At 41.0% G+C, this 19,383-nt stretch overlaps 1 protein-coding gene across 3 annotated transcripts; it reads left to right on the forward strand.

Moving 5' to 3' along the window:
- The first annotated feature begins 4,206 nt into the window (after positions 1–4,206).
- On the forward strand, positions 4,207–13,727 carry LOC118401115 (uncharacterized). Of its 3 annotated transcripts, none has more exons than XM_035798355.2 (5): positions 4,207–4,595; positions 4,761–4,854; positions 5,147–5,234; positions 5,498–5,995; positions 13,457–13,727. In XM_035798355.2, exons 1-5 carry the CDS (start codon positions 4,544–4,546, stop codon positions 13,553–13,555), a joined length of 831 nt encoding a protein of 276 aa, XP_035654248.1. In that variant the 5' UTR covers positions 4,207–4,543; the 3' UTR covers positions 13,556–13,727. The 3 variants fall into 3 exon arrangements, with proteins under 3 accessions (XP_035654248.1, XP_052330791.1, XP_035654247.1); XM_052474831.1 differs by lacking the exon at positions 13,457–13,727 and adding an exon at positions 6,773–9,953 and having other exon boundaries at positions 4,208–4,595; XM_035798354.2 differs by lacking the exon at positions 13,457–13,727 and having other exon boundaries at positions 4,213–4,595; positions 5,498–9,953.
- Positions 13,728–19,383: the final 5,656 nt, after the last annotated feature.

Genomic DNA, 19,383 nt, shown 5'->3' on the forward strand with positions numbered 1-19,383 from the left:
CTGTATGTGAGAATTTTTTGGCCAACTGATGCCACGCCACCATCAGCGATGCTGTGTCAGGTACTGCAGGATTCCTGGGTCTCTGACAGTACTGATGATAGGGTTGAGTCGGGTGACTCCCACCCAGATGAAGAGGATCAGGAGGAGTTTCACTCTTTCTATGACTGCACAGTCTTCCCCTTCATGCTGATGCCCCAGAATGGCTAAGGCAAGAGGAGTGCCTTTAGGAGTAAAGAGTAAAAACATGAATGCTATATTTGGAGGAGTTCTTCCTGCCAGGTTCCATGTACTGTCTGGGTGTGTTTGAAATCGACTGCATTGCGGTTGATCTGCTCAGAATAACTATTCTACAAGTCACTTGCATTCCAAATAACTACTCATTATGTGATCAGGACTAGTGATTCTGTGCCTTGCCTTGCTCAAAATGATCCCTTCAAACATGCTAATTATCTCCAGTTTAGTCCTGCTCCAACTCTTGACCTTTCTTTGGAACATTGGGATCCCTCTCCCTTAGCAAAGTGCCCTCCCTTCAATACTGTTACTTTCAAGAACTAGAAGTGTCATACATTGTGTACTGGTATGTGTAAATAGTTAGTTTTACTCTGTTCACTCTTTGTTACATGACCTTTGTTTAGTTCAGTATCAGCAGTCCTTTGGATTGTTGTGTTTAGATGGTAATGTTTGACCTGTATATTTTCAATGTATTGGTATGAAGACAGAGAACCCTGACCCATAATCAGGCTCAATATTCTATGTAGTGTGTTAAATGGACCGGAAGTAAGAAGAGGGTTGAACATTAAATCTGTCATTCTTTTATACCAACATATACTTTTTCAAACCAGATTTGACCAACCATAGACCAAAAACCAAACAATATATCCAATCAGATTAAACCAACGTTCACTAAGATGGGTCACACCTTACTGCAGGGGCAGAGATGGCCAGTATTTGAAATAGATGGAGACCTGCACACACTGTCCAAAACTGAGGCTTGAATGCAAAACAAAGATATTTATGATAACATCATGGTGCCAAAAAAAATCATAGTGCATAAATGAAAGGTGAAAAACGCAACACAAACGTTTCGGTCTCAGGTGAAATGAGTGTGTTCAGCAGCTCTGCCAATGGCAAACAATACACTACCCAACAGCTCCTCGCTCTTCTAGCGTCATATACCATATCTCCTGTCCATGCAATAAGCAACACGTGGGCAAAACCAGTAGACAGATAACACGTATTATAGAACACAAGAGTGCTGTAAGGAGAAATGACCCTAAATCCCCTATTGGATGTAATTTCTCAAAGGCCGGTCTCATCTCCGTGTCCTTCTGCGCTATACAGCAGATAAAACGTTCACGTAGGGGTGGTAAATCTGGAACTCAGTCTTCTCCAGACAGAACATGCACCTGCATTCTATTTACAAACTCTCCACCCATCGGGCTTGAGTGAAGAATTGTTATTGAAGTGTTTACTCTAAGTGGTATATTGCCTCTTATTGGTGTTTGCTACCTCCATCTAGTGGTATCTCTAACTCCCTACTCTTACCACCCTGTGTTATTTATTCTGAGGACATTTTCACATGGTACATGTTAATGCAGTAATTGAGGATATTTCTCTGTCTGCTTTTGTATATATTTGTATATAATCTAGATCATGCATTCTACTCTACTAGTGTGATTCATAGTATAATGTGTTTCCTTGCTTGATCATGTGACACGCAATTATCCTTACGTTCACATCTGATAATGGCCTACGGCTGAAACTTTTGTTTTCACCTTTCTTTTATGCATTTTCTTGCACTATGATTTTTTTTGGGGGGCATGCACCATGATGTTTTAATAAACATCTTTATTTTGCCTTCAAGCCTCCATTTTGGATTTATTCCTTTTTATTTTTAAATTACAGTTTGCGGGTCTCTGCACTCTGTCAAAATCTCTTCCAGTATTCTTATTTTGACTCCTACACACCTGGAACAGACACTATTTAGTAGTAATGACCTTAAAAGAGTGCAGACGGCCTCGTCATTTTTGTTACATGTATTTGAAATATGTATTTAAATGACTTCTGAGTAATTTGTATTACACTGAACTGAACTACACTCCAATGTATTTTGTAACAAGATACTTTTGAGGGCTATAATTAGTATTTTCAAAATACAAACTACTTTTCTGTTAAAAAAATGGAATGGTTCACAACTCTGTGGCCCCCTTTCACCCTGCATTGGTATCAGAAGTCCGATGGCCCTATGGTGTGATAAGAGTTTCTACTAAATGAACTAAATATAATGTCAAAATAAACAATTGCAAAGCAATTGTTAATCCCATGTTTCATGAGCTGAAATAAAGGATCCCAGAAATGTTACATATGCACAAAAAGCTTATTTTGTGCACAAATTTGTTTACATCCATGTTAATGAGCATTTCTCCTTTGCCAAAATAATCCATCTACCTGACAGGTATATCAAGAATCTGATTAAACAGCATGATCATTACACAGGCGCACATTGTGCTGGGGACCGTAAAAGGCCACTCTAATATGTGCAGTTTTGTCACACAACACAATGCCACAGATGTCTCAAGTTTTGAGGGAGCATGCAATTGGCATGCCGACTGCATTAATTAATGTCCATCAGAGCTGTTGCCAGAAAATGAAATGTTAATTTCTCTACCATAAGCGCCTCCAACATTGTTTTAGAGTATTTGGTAGTATGTCCAACCGGCCTCACAACTGCAGACCACGTGTATGGATGGTGTTGTGTGGGCGAGCGGTTTGCTGATGTCAATGTTGTGAACAGAGTGCCCCATTGTGGCGGTGGGGTTATGGTATGGGCAGGCATAAACTACGGACAAAGAACACAATTACATTTTATCGATGGCAATTTGAATGCACAAAAAAACTGTGACATGATCCTGAGGCCCATCGTGAGGCCCATTTTTTTAAAAAGGTATCTGTCAACAACGATACATATCTCTATTCCCACTCTTGAAATCCATAGATTAGGGCCTAATTTATTTATTTCAACTGACTGATTTCCTCATATAAACTGTAACTCAGTAAAATCAAGAAAATTGTTGCATGTTGCGTTTATATTTTTGTTCAGTATTATATTCTACTATGCTACAACATTATATAGTACGTACTACACAAGGGATACTACAGTGCGTGGTCTGCTAAATGATCAAGGGATACTCCCGTGTGTAGTATAGTATTCTACAGTATACTACATCATTCTATATGTAACGGATGTGAAACGGCTAGTTTAGTTAGGTGTGCGCTAAATAGCGTCTCAATCGGTGACGTCACTTGCTCTGACACCTTGAAGTAGTGGTTTCCCTTGCTCTGCAAGGGCTGCGGCTTTTGTGGAGCGATGGGTAACGATGCTTCTTGGGTGACTGTTGTTGATGTGTGCAGAGGGTCTCTGGTTCGCGCCCGGGTATGGGCGAAGGTGACAGTCTAAAGTTATACTGTTACATATAGTAAGTACTGTAGTATTCTATAGCAAACTGGGTATGTTTGTAATTTGATGGGGTATTTTTATTTATTAGGATCTCCTGGCAGCGGCTACTCTTCCTGGTGTCAAAACAGGAAACAAAACAACAAATAAAATACATACATATAATATAATATACATAACACTACAAAATGTCCTGTTTCTGCCACACGCTTCAGAAACAGGAGATTGCTCCAATCCTGTGAGCCAGGCCACTTACAGTTTTACTGTCCTTGGTGAAGACCATAGGTCGACTTCTTGTATAAGTGAGAATGAGAGATAATACTTGGAATCTAAAGCAGTAAGCGAACAGTTTACTGACTTAATACATTCACACATTTATCTCCAAAGCGTTCAGCCAGTGTATCCTCAATCAGACACTGGTATTGATATAGAATAAATCTAACTATGAATTTTGTACTTTTATTGCACATTGCTTACTTTACAGTGTGCATTATATAATGTAAAATACACAATGTTTATTATTGGGTTGTTCATAGGCCACAATTGGGGGATTTAACTTTTTTCTGTGGGGGTTCACACTTTAATCGTAAAATGACAGTTCAGGGTAGTTGGCAATAGAATATGTTGAATGGCATTACCAAAGATTGTGTGGTACTGAAGGTTTAGTAATTGTTTGTGGCCTTATTGTTTTTAGTGGCCTACCCTTTGGGACGTATCCTACTGAGCATGCTAAAAGGAAGTATCGCGCACAACCAATTGAATTTGTCTATTTCTCGACGCAGCCTTCTTCTCTGCTAACGTTGTGAAAAACCTTCCTCCACACTTATCAAATAGGCTAGGTTCTGAGTCGAATTTATCCAGACTTTTTATTTGATTACACATCAATCTGTAATCACAAACCAGTAAATCATTCATAGTAAGAAACGCCGTTTATTGTTTCATTTAAATGTGGATTATATAAATAGGGCTCTTCACGAAGGAGGACGAGGGATCGAGGGACGCCGCCATATTTGCTCTTGCTAGCTAGTGCACTACAAGATACGGGCTTTGTTTCGAGTACCCTTCAATTTAGTACCCTTGTATTTGTTCATGATGGATGCGATGGATAAAAGACCTTTTGGTGCAGAATATAACTATAAAAGTAAGTGTTTGCTATTGTTAAAATTGAATGTCGTTTTCAAATACAATGTTAATATTGTTAATGCCATAATGTTAACCATGTTATTTTGCGACGTCGCTGAGTTGGGGTCTGTCAAAGTTATGCTTGTGCTGACGGATTAACACTGTTGTATTTTTCCCCAATAAGTGTCGGAAAATGACATATCCAGATTAATAAAATTGCGTGCAACGAATGACGCCATCTTCACTGGGAAGAGAAACTCTGCCATGCCTGCCTGGAGGTGAGTGAGAGTGATACAATGATGCACTACTAGTGAATGTTCTGTTTGTTGGTTTGTTTTGGCTTTTATCTGTACCTCAAAATGACCTGTCACATGCCATTTGTTGACTGTAATTGATGTCTAAGGAAAACATTTGATTCATTTAATTGATTCATCAATGTTGACTCACTGATGTGCTTTTACTAACAATGTTATTTGAAAAAGCCCTCCTCGAAGGTCATTGTATTAAGAGCTGGTTATGAAGATGAAACCCTATCTGTAGTATCTGTCTTGTCTCACTTTGATTCCACAGAGCAATGTTAGTAGAGTTGGGTCTCGAAGGGAAGCTTACAACCGGGCAATTGAAAAAGAAGTGGGAAAACCTTAAAAAGAAATATAAGGTAATGATTATGAATCCATGTGAGAGCAGGCAACAGCCTTGGTCCTAGTGCAACATGTATTCTCTTTTGTTTGAATTCAGTCTCTTAAACACAGATTCCAGGCTTTTGTTCCAGTTAAGTACTAACCTGGTTCAACTAGTCAAGGGCTCAATGATGTGTTGAATCAAGTGTGTCATAAGGCCTGCCTGGAATAAACTCCAGCAAACCCAAGACCAATATAGAGCTTTAATCTTATTGTACCCCTTGTCCCTTTTTCTGTGTAGGATTTTAAGTACCCTCCTCTTGGCATGGAGAAAGTCAATCCAATGTCTTGGCGTTGGTTTCACCTCATGGACGATGCCATCGAGGGGCGCCTAGCTGGGTCTGCCCGTATCCTAAACCCTTCACTGTTTGATTTTGGGGAAGTTGGGGATGTTTCATTTGCATCCTCTCCCACTACCTCTCCCATAGCCAACAAGAGACTATGTATGAGGCCGGAGGGAGGTGAGGGAACAAACATTTTTGAGTTCTGGGCCAAGGCACAGCTGGGGGATAGTGTTGGTGCTGCGAGCACGGTAGCAGATGGACAGGTGGCATACACAGACGCAGCTACAGAGGAGATCCGGAGGGCAGCAGTGGAGTGCGAGAGGGCCCTGCGAGAGGAGGGCAGGGGTGCAGCTCAGAATGAGAGGGCCGCGCCTGACAAGATGCCAGTGGGTGGGTACGGGAGGACCATGGCTGAGGATGTGGAGACTATAGCTGAAGACGGAAGAGCCATGTTGGTGAGAAACCCTGGCAGGAACATTGAGAGGGAGACTGCTGAACTAGAGAGGCAGATAGCAGATTTGGAGAAGGAGCGAGAAGTGTTAGAGAGGGAGCAGGCAGACTTTGACAGGGAGAGGTTGATACTGGACAGAGAGAGGGATGTGGTGAGCAGAGAGCGGGTGGCTGTTGAGCGAGGCAGAGCTTCACTAGACAAGGACAGAGCAGCGATGGACAGGGAGCGAGCAGCAATGGAACGGGAGCGAGCCATACTGGACAGGGATAGGGCGTCAATCGAGAGAGAGAGGGCAGAGCTGCAGAAAGAAAAGGAAGCCCTAATGAAAAGCAAGGTTTCCAGGAACAACGGCTCCACTGATGTGGAACTGGACTCATCCACTATAGAAAAAAGAGAGAAACTGCTTTCCATATTTGAGAGACTTGTTGATAAGCTGTGAAAGATGAACAATAAGTAAAGGTTGAATAGGTGAAGGATGTACTGTAGGTGAGAGTGCGCACAAGTCATAAACAGGTTTCTATGTCACCAGTCCCCTATCATTTTGTGATCATTTTAGTTTAACCCGCACACACAGGGAGTGCAAAGTCATTCAATTGGTGCTGGCTGTAATGAGCATTGAGTGCGTTTGTGTGAGGTTGCACCCTGAAAGAGAAGCTGCTACAATGTTTGTTGCGCTCATTTAATTTTTTTGCTTGCAGTGTGTATGTATAAATATCAGTCAAGTTTGGACACACCTACTCATTCAAGGGTTTTTCTTAATTTTTTATTTTCTACATTGTAGAATATGGTGAAGACATCAACACGGACATAACACATGGAATCATGTAGTAAGCAAATAAGTGCTAAACAGATCAAAATATATTTTTGATTCTTCAAAGTAGTCACCCTTTGCCTTGATGACAGCTTTGCACACTCTTGGCATTCTCTCAACCAGCTTCACCTGGAATGCTTTTCCAATAGTCTTGAAGGAGTTCCCACATATGCTGCACACTTGCTGGCTGCTTTTCCTTCACTCTGTGGTCCAACACATCCCAAACCATCTCAACTGGGTTGATGTCGGGTGATTGTGGAGGCCAGATCATCTGATGCAGAACTCCGTCACTCTTCTTCTTGGTCAAATAGTCCTTACTCAGCCTGGAGGTGTGTTATGGTTCATTGTCCTGTTGGAAAACAAATTATAGTCCCACTAAGTGCAAACTAGATGGGATGGCGTATTGCTGCAGAATGCTGTGGTAGCCATGCTGGTCAGGTATGCCTTGAATTCTAAAGAAATCACTGACTGGCAGTGTCACCAGCAAAGCACCATCACACCACCTCCGTGCTTCACAGTGGGAACCACACAGCGGCAATCATCCATTCACCTACTCTGAGTCTCACAAAGACACAGTGGTTGGAACCGAAAATCTCAAATTTGGTCAGACCAAAGTACACATTTCCACCGGTCTAATGTCCATTGCTCGTGTTTCTTGGCCCAAGCAAGTCTCTTCTTATTGGTGACCTTTTAGGAATGGCTTCTTTGCAGCAATTCGACCATGAAGGCCTGATTCATGTAGTCTCCTATGAACAGTTGATGTTAAGATGTCTTTTACTTGAACTCTGAAGCGTTTCTTTGGGCTGCAATCAACTGCCGAGTCTGGTAACTCAAACTTATCCCCTGCAGCAGAGGTAACTCTAGGTATTTCTTTCCTGTGGCAGTCCTCATGAGAGCAAGTTTCATCATAGCGCTTGGCGGTTTTTGCGACTGCACTTGAAGAAACATTCAAAGTTCTTTTAAGTTTTCCACATTGACTGACCATGTCGTAAAGTAATGATGGACTGTCGTTTCTCTTTGCTTATTTGAGCTGTTCTTGCCATAATATGGACTTGGTCTTTTACCAACTAGGGATATCTTATGTATGCCACCCCTACCTTGTCACAACACACCTGATTGGCTCAAATGCATTAAAAAGGAAAAATTCCACAAATTAACTTGTAACATGGCACTGCTGTTGAATTTAAATGCATTCTAGGTGACTACCTCATGAAGCTGGTTGAGACAATGCCACGAGTGTGTAAAGCTGTCAAGAAGTCAATGGGTGGCTACTTTGAACAATCTCAAACATGAAATATATTTGAATTTGTAACACTTTTTTTGGTTACATGATTTCATAGTTTTAATGTCTTCACTATTATTCTACAATGTAGGAAATAGTGAAAAAAAAAAAAAAAACGAATGAGTTGGAGTCCAAACTTTTGACTGGTACTGTATATACAGTGCATTCGCAAAGAACTCGGACACCTTCGCTTTTTCCAAATTTTGTTACCTTACAGCATTATTATAAAATGGATTAAATATAAAATCCTCATCAATCTATACACAATACCCTCGAATGACAAAGCGAAAACAGGTTTTTATTTATTAAACATATGTAAATAAGGTACCTGTTTTGTAAGTATTCAGACCCTTTGCTATGAAACTCTCAATTGAGCTCAGGTGCATCCTGTTTACATTGATCATCCTTGAGATGTTTCTACAACTTGGAGTCCACCTGTGGTAAATACAAAGCATGTCCAATCAATTGAAAAGGCACAGACCTGTCTATATAAGGTCCCACAGTTGACAATGCATGTTCAAAATAATTGTCAGTAGAGCTCCGAGGCACGATTGTGTTGAGGCACAGATCTGGGGAAGTGTGCCAACAAATGTCTGCAGCATTGAAGGTCCCCAGGAACACAGTGGCCTCCATCATTCTTAAATGGAAGAAGTTTGGAACCACCAAACTGATATCAGGGGAGAAGGGCCTTGGTCAGGGAGGTGACCAAGAACACGATGGTCACTCTGACAGAGCTCCAGAGTTCCTCTGGAGATGGGAGGACAGCCATCTCTGCAGCACTCCACCAATCAGGCCTTTATGGTAGAGTGGCCAGACGGAAGCCACTCTTCAGTAAAAGGCACATGACAGCCTGCTTGGAGTTTGCCAAAAGGCACCTAAAGGACTCAGACCATGAGAAACATGATTCTCTGGTCTGATGAAACCAAGATTGAACTATTTGGCCTGAATGCCAAGCGTTACATCTGGAGGAAACCTGGCACAATCCCTACGGTGAAGCATGGTGGTGGCAGCATCATGCTGTAGGGATGTTTTTCAGCGGCAGGGACTGGGAGACTAGTCAGGATCGAGGGAAAGATTAACAGAGCAAAGTACAGAAAGATTCTTGATGAAAACCTGCTCCAGAGCGCTCAGACTGGGGATAAGGTTCACCTTCCAACAGGACAACGACCCTAAGCACAAAGCCAAGACAATGCGGGATTGGCTACAGGACAAGTCTCTTAATGTCCTTGAGTGGCCCAGGGAGAGCCCGGACTTGATCCTGATCAAACATTTCTGGAGAGCTTGAGGTGATCTGCCGAGAAGAATGGGAGAAACTCCCCAAATACAGGTGCCAAGCTTGTAGCTTCATACCCAAGAAGATGCAAGGCTGTAATCTCTGCCAAAGGTGCTTCAACAAAGTACTGAGTAAAGGGTCTTATGTAAATGTGATATTTCATTTTTTTCATTATTGTTTTTATAAATGTGCAAAAAAATTATTTCAACCTGTTTTTGAGTTGAGTTGTCCATGATGGGGTATTGTGTGTGTGTGTGTGTGTGTGTGTGTGTGTGTGTGTGTGTAGGGAAAAAAAACTTTAATTCATTTTAGAATAAGGCTGTAACGTAACAAAATGTGGATAGTCAAGGGGTATGAATACTTTCCGAATGCTGTGTGTGTGTAATACACACACACACACACACACAGGTCATCCATACCACTTGATAGGCACCTCTATACAATACTATTTAAATGTTTACACTGGCAGAAATTACAGTCTGTTCCCTAGGTGCATTTGTTAAAGTGCATTTGGCAATTATTTGTATGTTCTGTTCGACCTGCCAGAGTGCCCGTGTAATGCTATACTGATAATAAAGCCTACACTTTTTTAGACATTCCTGTAGTTGTCATATACTGCTATTACTACCCATGTAATTACCCTGTACCAAGCTAGTAAATATAGTCCTTTACAGTAAGCACTAGGCAACGGCCTATATTTACATACCTGGTACAATGTAATGTTCCTCTATATCACCTTGGAATAATACCACCCACTGACACCTTGTCAAAATGTTCTGGTAATTTCATTATTTACTTTTAAAGGGTGCTTGAATCTTGCAACGGGAAGGGATCACTGCCAATACTTCATGTTCCAACCAAGGTGTATGAATTGGGGAGCAAACCGGGAGAGAGAAATAAAGCTTTATTGTGAAAAGGAGAACCAACGTATTTTCGGCCTTTGGCTTTCAGGGTTTTTATAGTAATAAGTCATGAGGCTTTTAAAATGACCTCCGGGACCGATAAAGAATATACTAATAAAAACGTGGTTGGTTAAAACCGTTGTAGCAAGATGAACCAATCGATTGTTATTAGCAAAGACTGACCAATAGATTGTGATAAAATGTGGAACTGACCAAGAGAACAGGTATATATGCTTTCAACATGTTCTATTGGTCAGTACAACGGTTTATGCTAATAACAATTGGTCTGTTGATTGGAGGCTTCCAAAGGTGTCCCGATCCCTGCAAAGGCTCACATTAGCTCCTGCCATTCAATCTGTACCGTGCCACCAGTCAACTCAACAAGGAAGTTCCTGTTGCCAGACTGGAGGAGATGATGGGTAGACTGGGCAGAGATTGAGGGTCGAGTGTGCTGATGTGTACCTGCTGTGTATCATGGTCCGATTCCAAGAACACAGGATGAGATGTTACTATCCTTTGTGCAAGCACTTCCAAGAGTTAATGAACAGTGAGCGTGGTGCAATTTTGGGAGCGCATCGTCAGTAGTGTACCTTTGGTTCCTAGGGTGTTTCGGCCTTTCACACTATACACCCTCCCCAAAGGCGGCCAGCGACAGGGTGATCAATCCTACGCTTGCGTCCCATTCCCAATTAGTCATAGGAGTTGCCTTGTTGTTGATAGCCAACATCCCAAGGATATTCCAGCACGCTCGTGTCTTTATTCACTCCAATTGTCCAGTCATGTTTGAGGTGAGATAGTAGTGCCATTCAGGGGAACTGTGTTCTGGTACAGGCCCAAAGTTGGTGGTGTAGATGGTGACTAGGCTGGGTTTGGGAATGGAACCCATGATCCCCATGGGCATGTTCTACCAACTGAGCCACAGAGAACCAAAGAGTTTCTCGTTACCCTTTTCCATTTGTTGGTCCATCTCACGTCATCCTGGATCCCAGCAGTTTAATATCAGATGTTTGCAGAGTGTCCCATTTAGTTACTAGGGTTCCAAAGGGGGTGGGTTGTTTGTAAAGCAAATATGCATTGCTTTGCACTTGTTTGGGTTGAGCTGCGTGGAGTGCTCATCTACCTAGGAGCGCAACTTTTCTAGACCACGTTGAAGGCTGGAAAGCTTCCCCACTCTAATGCACTCTGCAATGTTCATGTCATCAATATATTTCCACCTATGAGCGAACTTCTGAAGTACGCTGTGGATGAGGGCCAGGAAGACAAGGAGTCCAAGAAGTGGACCTTGAGTCACTCCACAGGTCAGATGTTGCCATGGTGAAAGGGTGCCTTAGTACCTCACTCTCTGCTTCCTTTTGGAGAAGGGTCCCTGACTCCTAGCTGAATCAGGCACTTTGTTACCACTGTATTATACATTTTGTTGAAGGCTTAAGCAAAATCTGCTGTTACTATAGTGCATATATAATGGTCTTACTTGCATCAGTGGATTTTACATAATGTATAGGAGGCTGACTAAGACATCTGTCGTCGACCTGCCCCTTTTTGCATCCAAACTGTCTTGGGTCAAGCTTGTGGCCGATGTCCTCCATTATCCAATCGATGGCAAAACTGTCGGCCACCTTAGCTCTAGTATTCCAGACTTCTTCCAGTGTTCTACAGATGTAATGGCTGTAGACCCATTCAGTCTGTGTTCATGACGTTTCTTAATTATATTTACTTCTGTCTCCAAGACGCCCAAGTTCCGACCGAGAAATGAGAGCTGTAAACAGTGGATGTTCCAATTCTCACGCTGGCAGTCCATTTAAAAAAAGGGAAATGGCATTATGACCATTACAATTCCACAGTAGCAGCACAATGTTATTTTGTTGTTTGACAGATATAGTGACAATATAAGTCTTTATAGAAGAATCATAAATTAAGGATAACAAATCATTTGACCTTATCTAAGAGTATGTTTTAAATAGAATATAGCCTATATTTGTGACTTTATAAGTGTATTTAGATCACATCGATAAAAAGACAGCATATCTTTAGGTTTACTGAATGATTTATGTTACCACCAGAACTGCATGGCGGTGTAGGGAGAGTTAGGAGAGGTGTGGCCATTCACCTCTTGTCAGGTTCACTTCCCTACAAAAGGGATTGAACCCACATGAGGCCATGTAGGTATGTTATTAACAATCATTAGATACACATTTCACATGGAAAGTGAAGTCAACATAACATAGTAATATTTTGCCCAAATAATACACGTTCTACCCAAATAAATACTATAATAAATTGTGAATTGAAATTACTTTCTTTTGCAGTTGTTCATACTGCAATGTTTGATCTGTCCATGTTATTTTGTTAATCCGTGCATTGTTCATGATAAAGTGTCTTTTGAAGTAACATTTTTACAGTTTTTGGTTAGAAAGGAATAGCATTCACATATTTGTACAAGTACTCCAAATGAAGGTATGATCATGGCTGGGATGAGGGTTTAGGATGTAATAATAGAGACAGTTTTCTGTCATGGTAGGGCAGTATGCGTCACGTGTCTCCATGACCCTGTAGGCTTAACCCTCAATGCTGTTGAGGCTCTATGTTCCACAAGGAGCTCAAATTTGTTGGGGCATGGACTCTACTAGGTGTCAAAAGCTCTCCAAAGGGATGCTGGATGTCCTTTGGGTGGTGGATCATTCTTGATAAACACAGGAAACTGTTGAGTGTGGAAAAACCAAGCGGCGTTGCAGTTCTTGACACAAACCGGTGCGCCTGGCACCTACTACCATACACCGTTCAAAGGCACTTAAATATTTTTGTCTTGCCAATTCATCCTCTGAATGCCACACATACACAATCCATGTCTCAAGGCTTAAAAATCATCCTTTAACCTGTCTTCTCCCCTTCATCTACACTGATTGAAGTGGATTTAACCAGTGACCTCAATAAGGGATAATAGCTTCACCTAGATTCACCTGGTCAGCAGTATATGCCAGGGAAAGAGCAGTTCATAATGTGTTGTGTACTCTGTGTATATGACTTTACAAATGTCAAGTTTATTCAAATTACAGCTTAACTTTTTTCCCTTAATGGACCTGTCCGTACACACTCAAGGTGTACAACTGATATTTAAAGCATTTGGCACCGGCTGTGTAAATATGTTGTGCCAAACAACTTATGAGCGTGTATGTGGACAATATGTGTTTGTTTTTCAGGTTGAAGTTGCCCTCCATCCAGCCCTCCTCAAGAGTAGGAGTGAGGAGAATGATATCAAGTCAAATGTGTGTATTTACAGGTATGTTACTTCAATATGAACAAATCTAAAGTCAGATGTGTCTTCTACATTAAACATTTAATTTAATTGATTGGACCATGGGAAAGGTAGGTCTCCATAAACCATGTTTTTAACTGATTGACCTCATAAACCATATAAACAAGTGTGCGTGTCTGAAAACAGTTCATATACTGTATGAAAAACTACCTGATTAAATAAACTATTTTATGAAACCCTTGACGAAGACTGATGAATCCCTGAAATTCAAAATGAGAAAAATATATTGTTCCTTCATAGACCGATTGCTTTGTGAGGTTGAACCAACCTTTTGTTGGTGTCTCCATATTCTCAGAAAGAGGAACATTGGCAAATCTGAATAGCTAAGGCCTGACAAAATACGAACTCTATATCCTGTGGTATACATCCTGGGGTTTACCAAGGACCTCCATTATTACTGTCATCACCACAGCAGCCAGATAACTGCCGATGCAAGACTCCAAGCCAAACATACTGCAAGCTAAATATGTTGAATAGCAGGTTTATTCATAGGGTAACAGTCATCATGACTCCCTAATGGATTACAAAGAAAACCTTCTAGAATGACATGGAACACTTTTATCCAAACAGCCTTTCTCTCATGATGTATATAGTATGTGTCATAAGTTAAGTTGGGAACCACTATGTCATATCTCATAACATGTTTAACCATCATGTGACACCTGTCCTTATTCTCATTACACAAAGGGCTGTGAAAAAAATGAACACTATATTTTAGGACGTAAACCAAACCAGAGATATCAATCACTGTTGGTCCATCCTGTTATGATCTAATGAGATGGATGTAATGGAGGACAGAAACATGCAGCTGGGCACCTCCCTGAAGACCACTACTGAATCGGGGGAAGGTTGGAGTACATTAATTTTTCACAGGTTAGGCATGATATTCCATGTCAGACTCATCAATGCCACTTTTCTTAACATATTAGACCCCTAAGGTTGTTAATTAACCCATTTTAAGCTCATATGACTTATATTTTGATAGAACGCTGAAAACCTCTGCCGTTTCTCGTACTTACATTAAAATAATGGACAAAAAAATAGGGTGGTGCAAATTTAAAAATGTATGAGTAGTCTTGAGCAAATAACATGAAATCCCACTTTTGTATGTGCAACAGGTTACGAAAAGTAGCAATTTAACATGACCTTATGGCAAGAGTGAGAGTTACAGATGTAATGATGACCTGAGACAAGACGATTGGATTATTATTTACATCATTTAATTCAAGTGCTGAAATAAAAATATGAATGAAGAAAAGATCCACGGAATCGTGATCCAGAATGTTACTTGGTTGTATCTAAGTTACACGGTGAAAAACATCTGATTATTTGGCTTTGTATTCAGACACATCATTCCCTGCTCTTAAGCAAGAGGCCTGAGCTCATTACATCTTCCATGGTCTTAATGACTTAAATGGATCAAGTTTAGACCAGTTCAAAGCCAGGCTGAAACTCTCCCCCAAAAGAGTCTATCAATATAATCATATTGCCCTGTCAGGTTAGAATGGGGTTTAAACATCAAGAAGTAAAACTGTGGGTTAAATGAGACCTCTGTTGTAGTGGTGATTTTAGCATGTAAATCTTGGTGGGGCAAATAAAAAATATATATTTTTAGATACATGCCAGCAAACCCACGATAAAACACAAAAAAATACATGAATTGCACTATAACGGTGACAAACGGTGCCCACACACCGTTAGGGCCTACATAAAGCTGTCCCAAGAGCAGAGTCCCAATAGCTGCCCCAACAACTTACCATTGGTACTCCTGGATATCAGCGGAGCCTTGTCTGGCATCGAAACAGTTTATTCAGCCTCATTTACTGCCTTTAAGAAAAACATAGCTAATATGGCTGACTTACTTTAACAAATGTGGTTTCTAATGACAATTGAGATGTACAAATTATGGCCTAAGGGGACGACGAGCGGATAAGAGGCAAACTGTGATTTCGATTAAGACATTAATGAGCGAGCTACGACGGATGTAGTCAATATAACTATTTGTTTAACACTTTTGAAATGTATAGCGACAGAATTCAGAACACAGGCTATTCTTACAGTATTCTCCCTGTACACCATGTCAGAACCATCGGATAAATGAAGAGGGCATATAAGCAGACAATGAAAGCTCTTAATATATTTGATTACATTTATCTAAAACAGGCTGTAGGCTACATTTGCACCACCAAGTCAGAACAGTAGGCAAAATTAAGAGGGGAAAATATACCAAATTATTAGGGTGAGGCACATGGGCTACTAACGGGCTACTAACAGTTTACTACACAACATACAGTTAGTATTATTTTCTTAGATAGAGTAAACATTTCTCTCTGGCATATTACATAATTTATGCAGCAGCAGGCTCACCTTGTTGTGCTGCTCTCACTTGAACAGGAAGGTGGTGTGGCGGGTCCTTCATGGGCAGATTTTGTCATCAAATTCTGGCATTCTCAGGATGTGGTGTTTAAGACAACAGGGAACTCTGGAAAAAAACAGGGTCGAATCATGATGACGTCAGTGATATTCAGGTTGTAGCTCCAGAAAGAGGCCCAGAGTTTCCAACTTACAATTCCGAGTTGGATGACCGTTCAAAGCGTATTTTTCCAGTTGGAGCTCATTTTTTCGTGAGTTCCCAGTTGTCTTGAACTCACTGAAGTCAGATTTCCCAGTTCTGAGTTAAGTTGTTTCTGCGAGGCAGAAATCATGCTGGATTGACAGCAAGGCCAATGTTGAATGCTTAACATTTTAAGCTTGGAAAAGAGACCCTTAAACCGAGAATTGGGACTTCACACCCACAACAAATGATTGTGGGGGCTGTCTTGTTAGACTTCTGTGCAGCTTTTGACATTATTGATCAAAGTCTGCTGCTGGAAAAACTTGTGTTATGGCTTTACACCCTCTGCTCTAATGTGGATAAAGAGTTACTTGTCTAAGAGAACACAGAGGGTGTTCTTTAATTGAAGCCTATCAAATATAATCCAGTTAGAATCAGGAATTCCCCAGGGTAGCTGTTGAGAGCCCTTTTTCAATTTTTACTAACGACATGCCACTGACTTTGAGTAAAGCACGTTTCTATGTATGCGTATGACTCAACACTCACTATACACGTCAGCTACTACAGTGACTGAAATGACTGCAACTCAACATAGAGCTGCAGTTAGTTTCAGAGTGGGTGGCAAGGAATAAGTTAGCCCTAAATAATTCTGAAACTAAACGTATTGTATTTGGAACAAAACACTCACTAAATTCTAAACCTCAACTAAATCTTGTAATAAATAATGTGGAAATTGAGCAAGTTGAGATGACTAAACTGCTTGGAGTAACATTAGATTGTAAACTGTCATGGTCAAAACATATTGATGCAGTAGTAGCTAAGATGGGGAGAAATCTGTCTATAATAAAGCGATGCTCTGTCTTCTTCACAACACTATCAACCAGGCAGGTCCTACAGGTCCTAGTTTTGTCGCACCTGGACTACTGTTCAGTCGTGTGGTTAGGTGCCACAAAATTGCAATTGGCTCAGAACAGGGCAGCACGGCTGGCCCTTGGATGTACACAGAGAGCTAATATTAATAATATGCATGTCAATCTCTCCTGGCTGAAAGTGGAGGAGAGATTGACTTCATCACTGCTTGTATTTATGAGAGGTATTGATAAGAGAATTATGTTCTCTGGGTACATCACCCAATTTAATTATATTACTCTCAGTCTGCAAACCAGAATTTGTAAGATCCTGGTCGAATGAAATAGACGGATGCCCAGCTAAAATAGTCAAAAAGGTTTATTCACGGGAACGTTCTAAAGTCAAGAATACAAAACAATTCATTTTATACTGACTTCTCACTCCCACACATTCACACAACCATATGCACACACACACACACACAAACAGACGCACATACACACATACCCACACACACATGCACACAAACAGACGCACACACATGTCCTGCTACGCACACACTGTCTGTCTCACTACCCAGCCGACAGAGATGGTGACATTGTCCTTGAGACGTACTCCCCATTCTCTCCCAAATCTCTAGTCAGTTCGGCACCGAGCTCAGACAGTCTGTGTTTAAAATACAATAAAGACATATTGTTTTACCCTAATTCTGACTAGGACTACACATTTATTGATTATGATTGTATACATTCTAATCAATTCCATACAATTATATGTTTTAGGGCGGAATATTCGAATCATTCAATTAACAGACAATTCTCACCTATCAGGTGAATGTTGAATACACCGAGCTGTCTGTTTTAAATCGTGGTGCACAGCTCGGACACACATGCATACCCCGCAAGACATGCCACAAGAGGTCTCGTCACAGTCCCCAAGTTCAGAACAGACTATGAGAAGGACACAGTACTACATAGAGCCATGACTACTGAGGCAAGCAGTAAAATTTGATTTAAAAAACACCTTATGGAACAGTAGGGACTGTGAAGCAACACAAACATTGGCACAGACACTCGCACGCACGCACGCACGCACGCACGCACGCACACACACACACACAGCAGCTAATGGGGATCCATAATAAATACAAATACACTGAATAGCAGGCTAGTGATTGCTTTACAATGCTTGCAATATAGCCACTGATTCCTTCCAAACTACTCTTTGTTGAATTTGCGATTTCCAACTAGTTGTGTAATGTTTATGGCCGATGAGCACCTCTGTAATTTCTCTTCATTATTTCTCTTCATATGACAAGGATTACAAAGGATGTATCAGTAGATTGTCAAGTTGATTCATGATGATGACTGCTACCTTGCTAGCTACAATTTTGAAAGTATGGCGTTGACATGATCAGTCCAAACAAAGCTGCAGTAGATATAACGTGATTTGACGTCATTTTATCTATGGCCAATGACATTGAACCTTTTTGGATGGGCACGTCTAATGTAACTCTATGGCAGCACCCAAGGGGATTGAATTTTTGATCTCTACCCTTATACAGTATTTGGCGGTGACGTAGTATCTCCTTGAGTGACTGAACAATGAGCCAATCACAGCGTGACTAGAGAACATTACCAACCCCTACGCTCTGTATTTTCTTGTTTGTTATTTTACATTGTTTGCAAACTGATATGTGACATGTGTATGTGACAATGCCAAAATACCATGCAAAACATGTATTTATTTTTGCTAGAAGTGTGGTCGAAATGACGGGTCGCCACTGCTCTGTGGGTTAACTGAGACCTGCCTTGCATGTAAGTCTATCTCTTGTGAGGTATTAGCTACAGTATCTGCTGTACAGAAACTATTCCACAGTGGGTGGTAACCATATACACATAGTTCTGCAGTAGACTTATGATATAAAAACATCTGCTGCCAGTCAACATGCATGAGGACCTGTCTGCCTGTCCTCTGATAATGCAGGTAACATCAGTGGATCAATCCTCTATACGTTGTCAAGGGGGAAGAATAACGAGTAAAAACGCTGTCCAAGCTCTGTCCCAATCCCAAACTAATATCACCCAGGAATACACTGGGTACGACACCTCTCCTTCAGCTCTCCACCTTTCCTTTCCTCTCTTCTTCTCTCCACTCTCATCCCAACCTAGGTCAAGTGACCTTCTCTGTTCACAATGGCATCAGTGACGGAACTAGAGTTTTATACATGGGGTGGCCAAGGTTACTTCAGGGGGTCCATAGACCAATTCAGAAAATGTGTGTATAACCCTAACCTGGCATCTAAGTAGCATGAATGAATCCTATGATTGCTGATTAGAGGTAGAAGTGATAATTCACTCAACCTGGAGTTCTTCGATCTGGCAGATAGTGTGGTCCAAAAGGGTTAC

Source organism: Oncorhynchus keta, chromosome 22 (genome assembly GCF_023373465.1).
Source record: "Oncorhynchus keta strain PuntledgeMale-10-30-2019 chromosome 22, Oket_V2, whole genome shotgun sequence".
NCBI classification, from domain to species: Eukaryota; Metazoa; Chordata; class Actinopteri; order Salmoniformes; family Salmonidae; genus Oncorhynchus; species Oncorhynchus keta.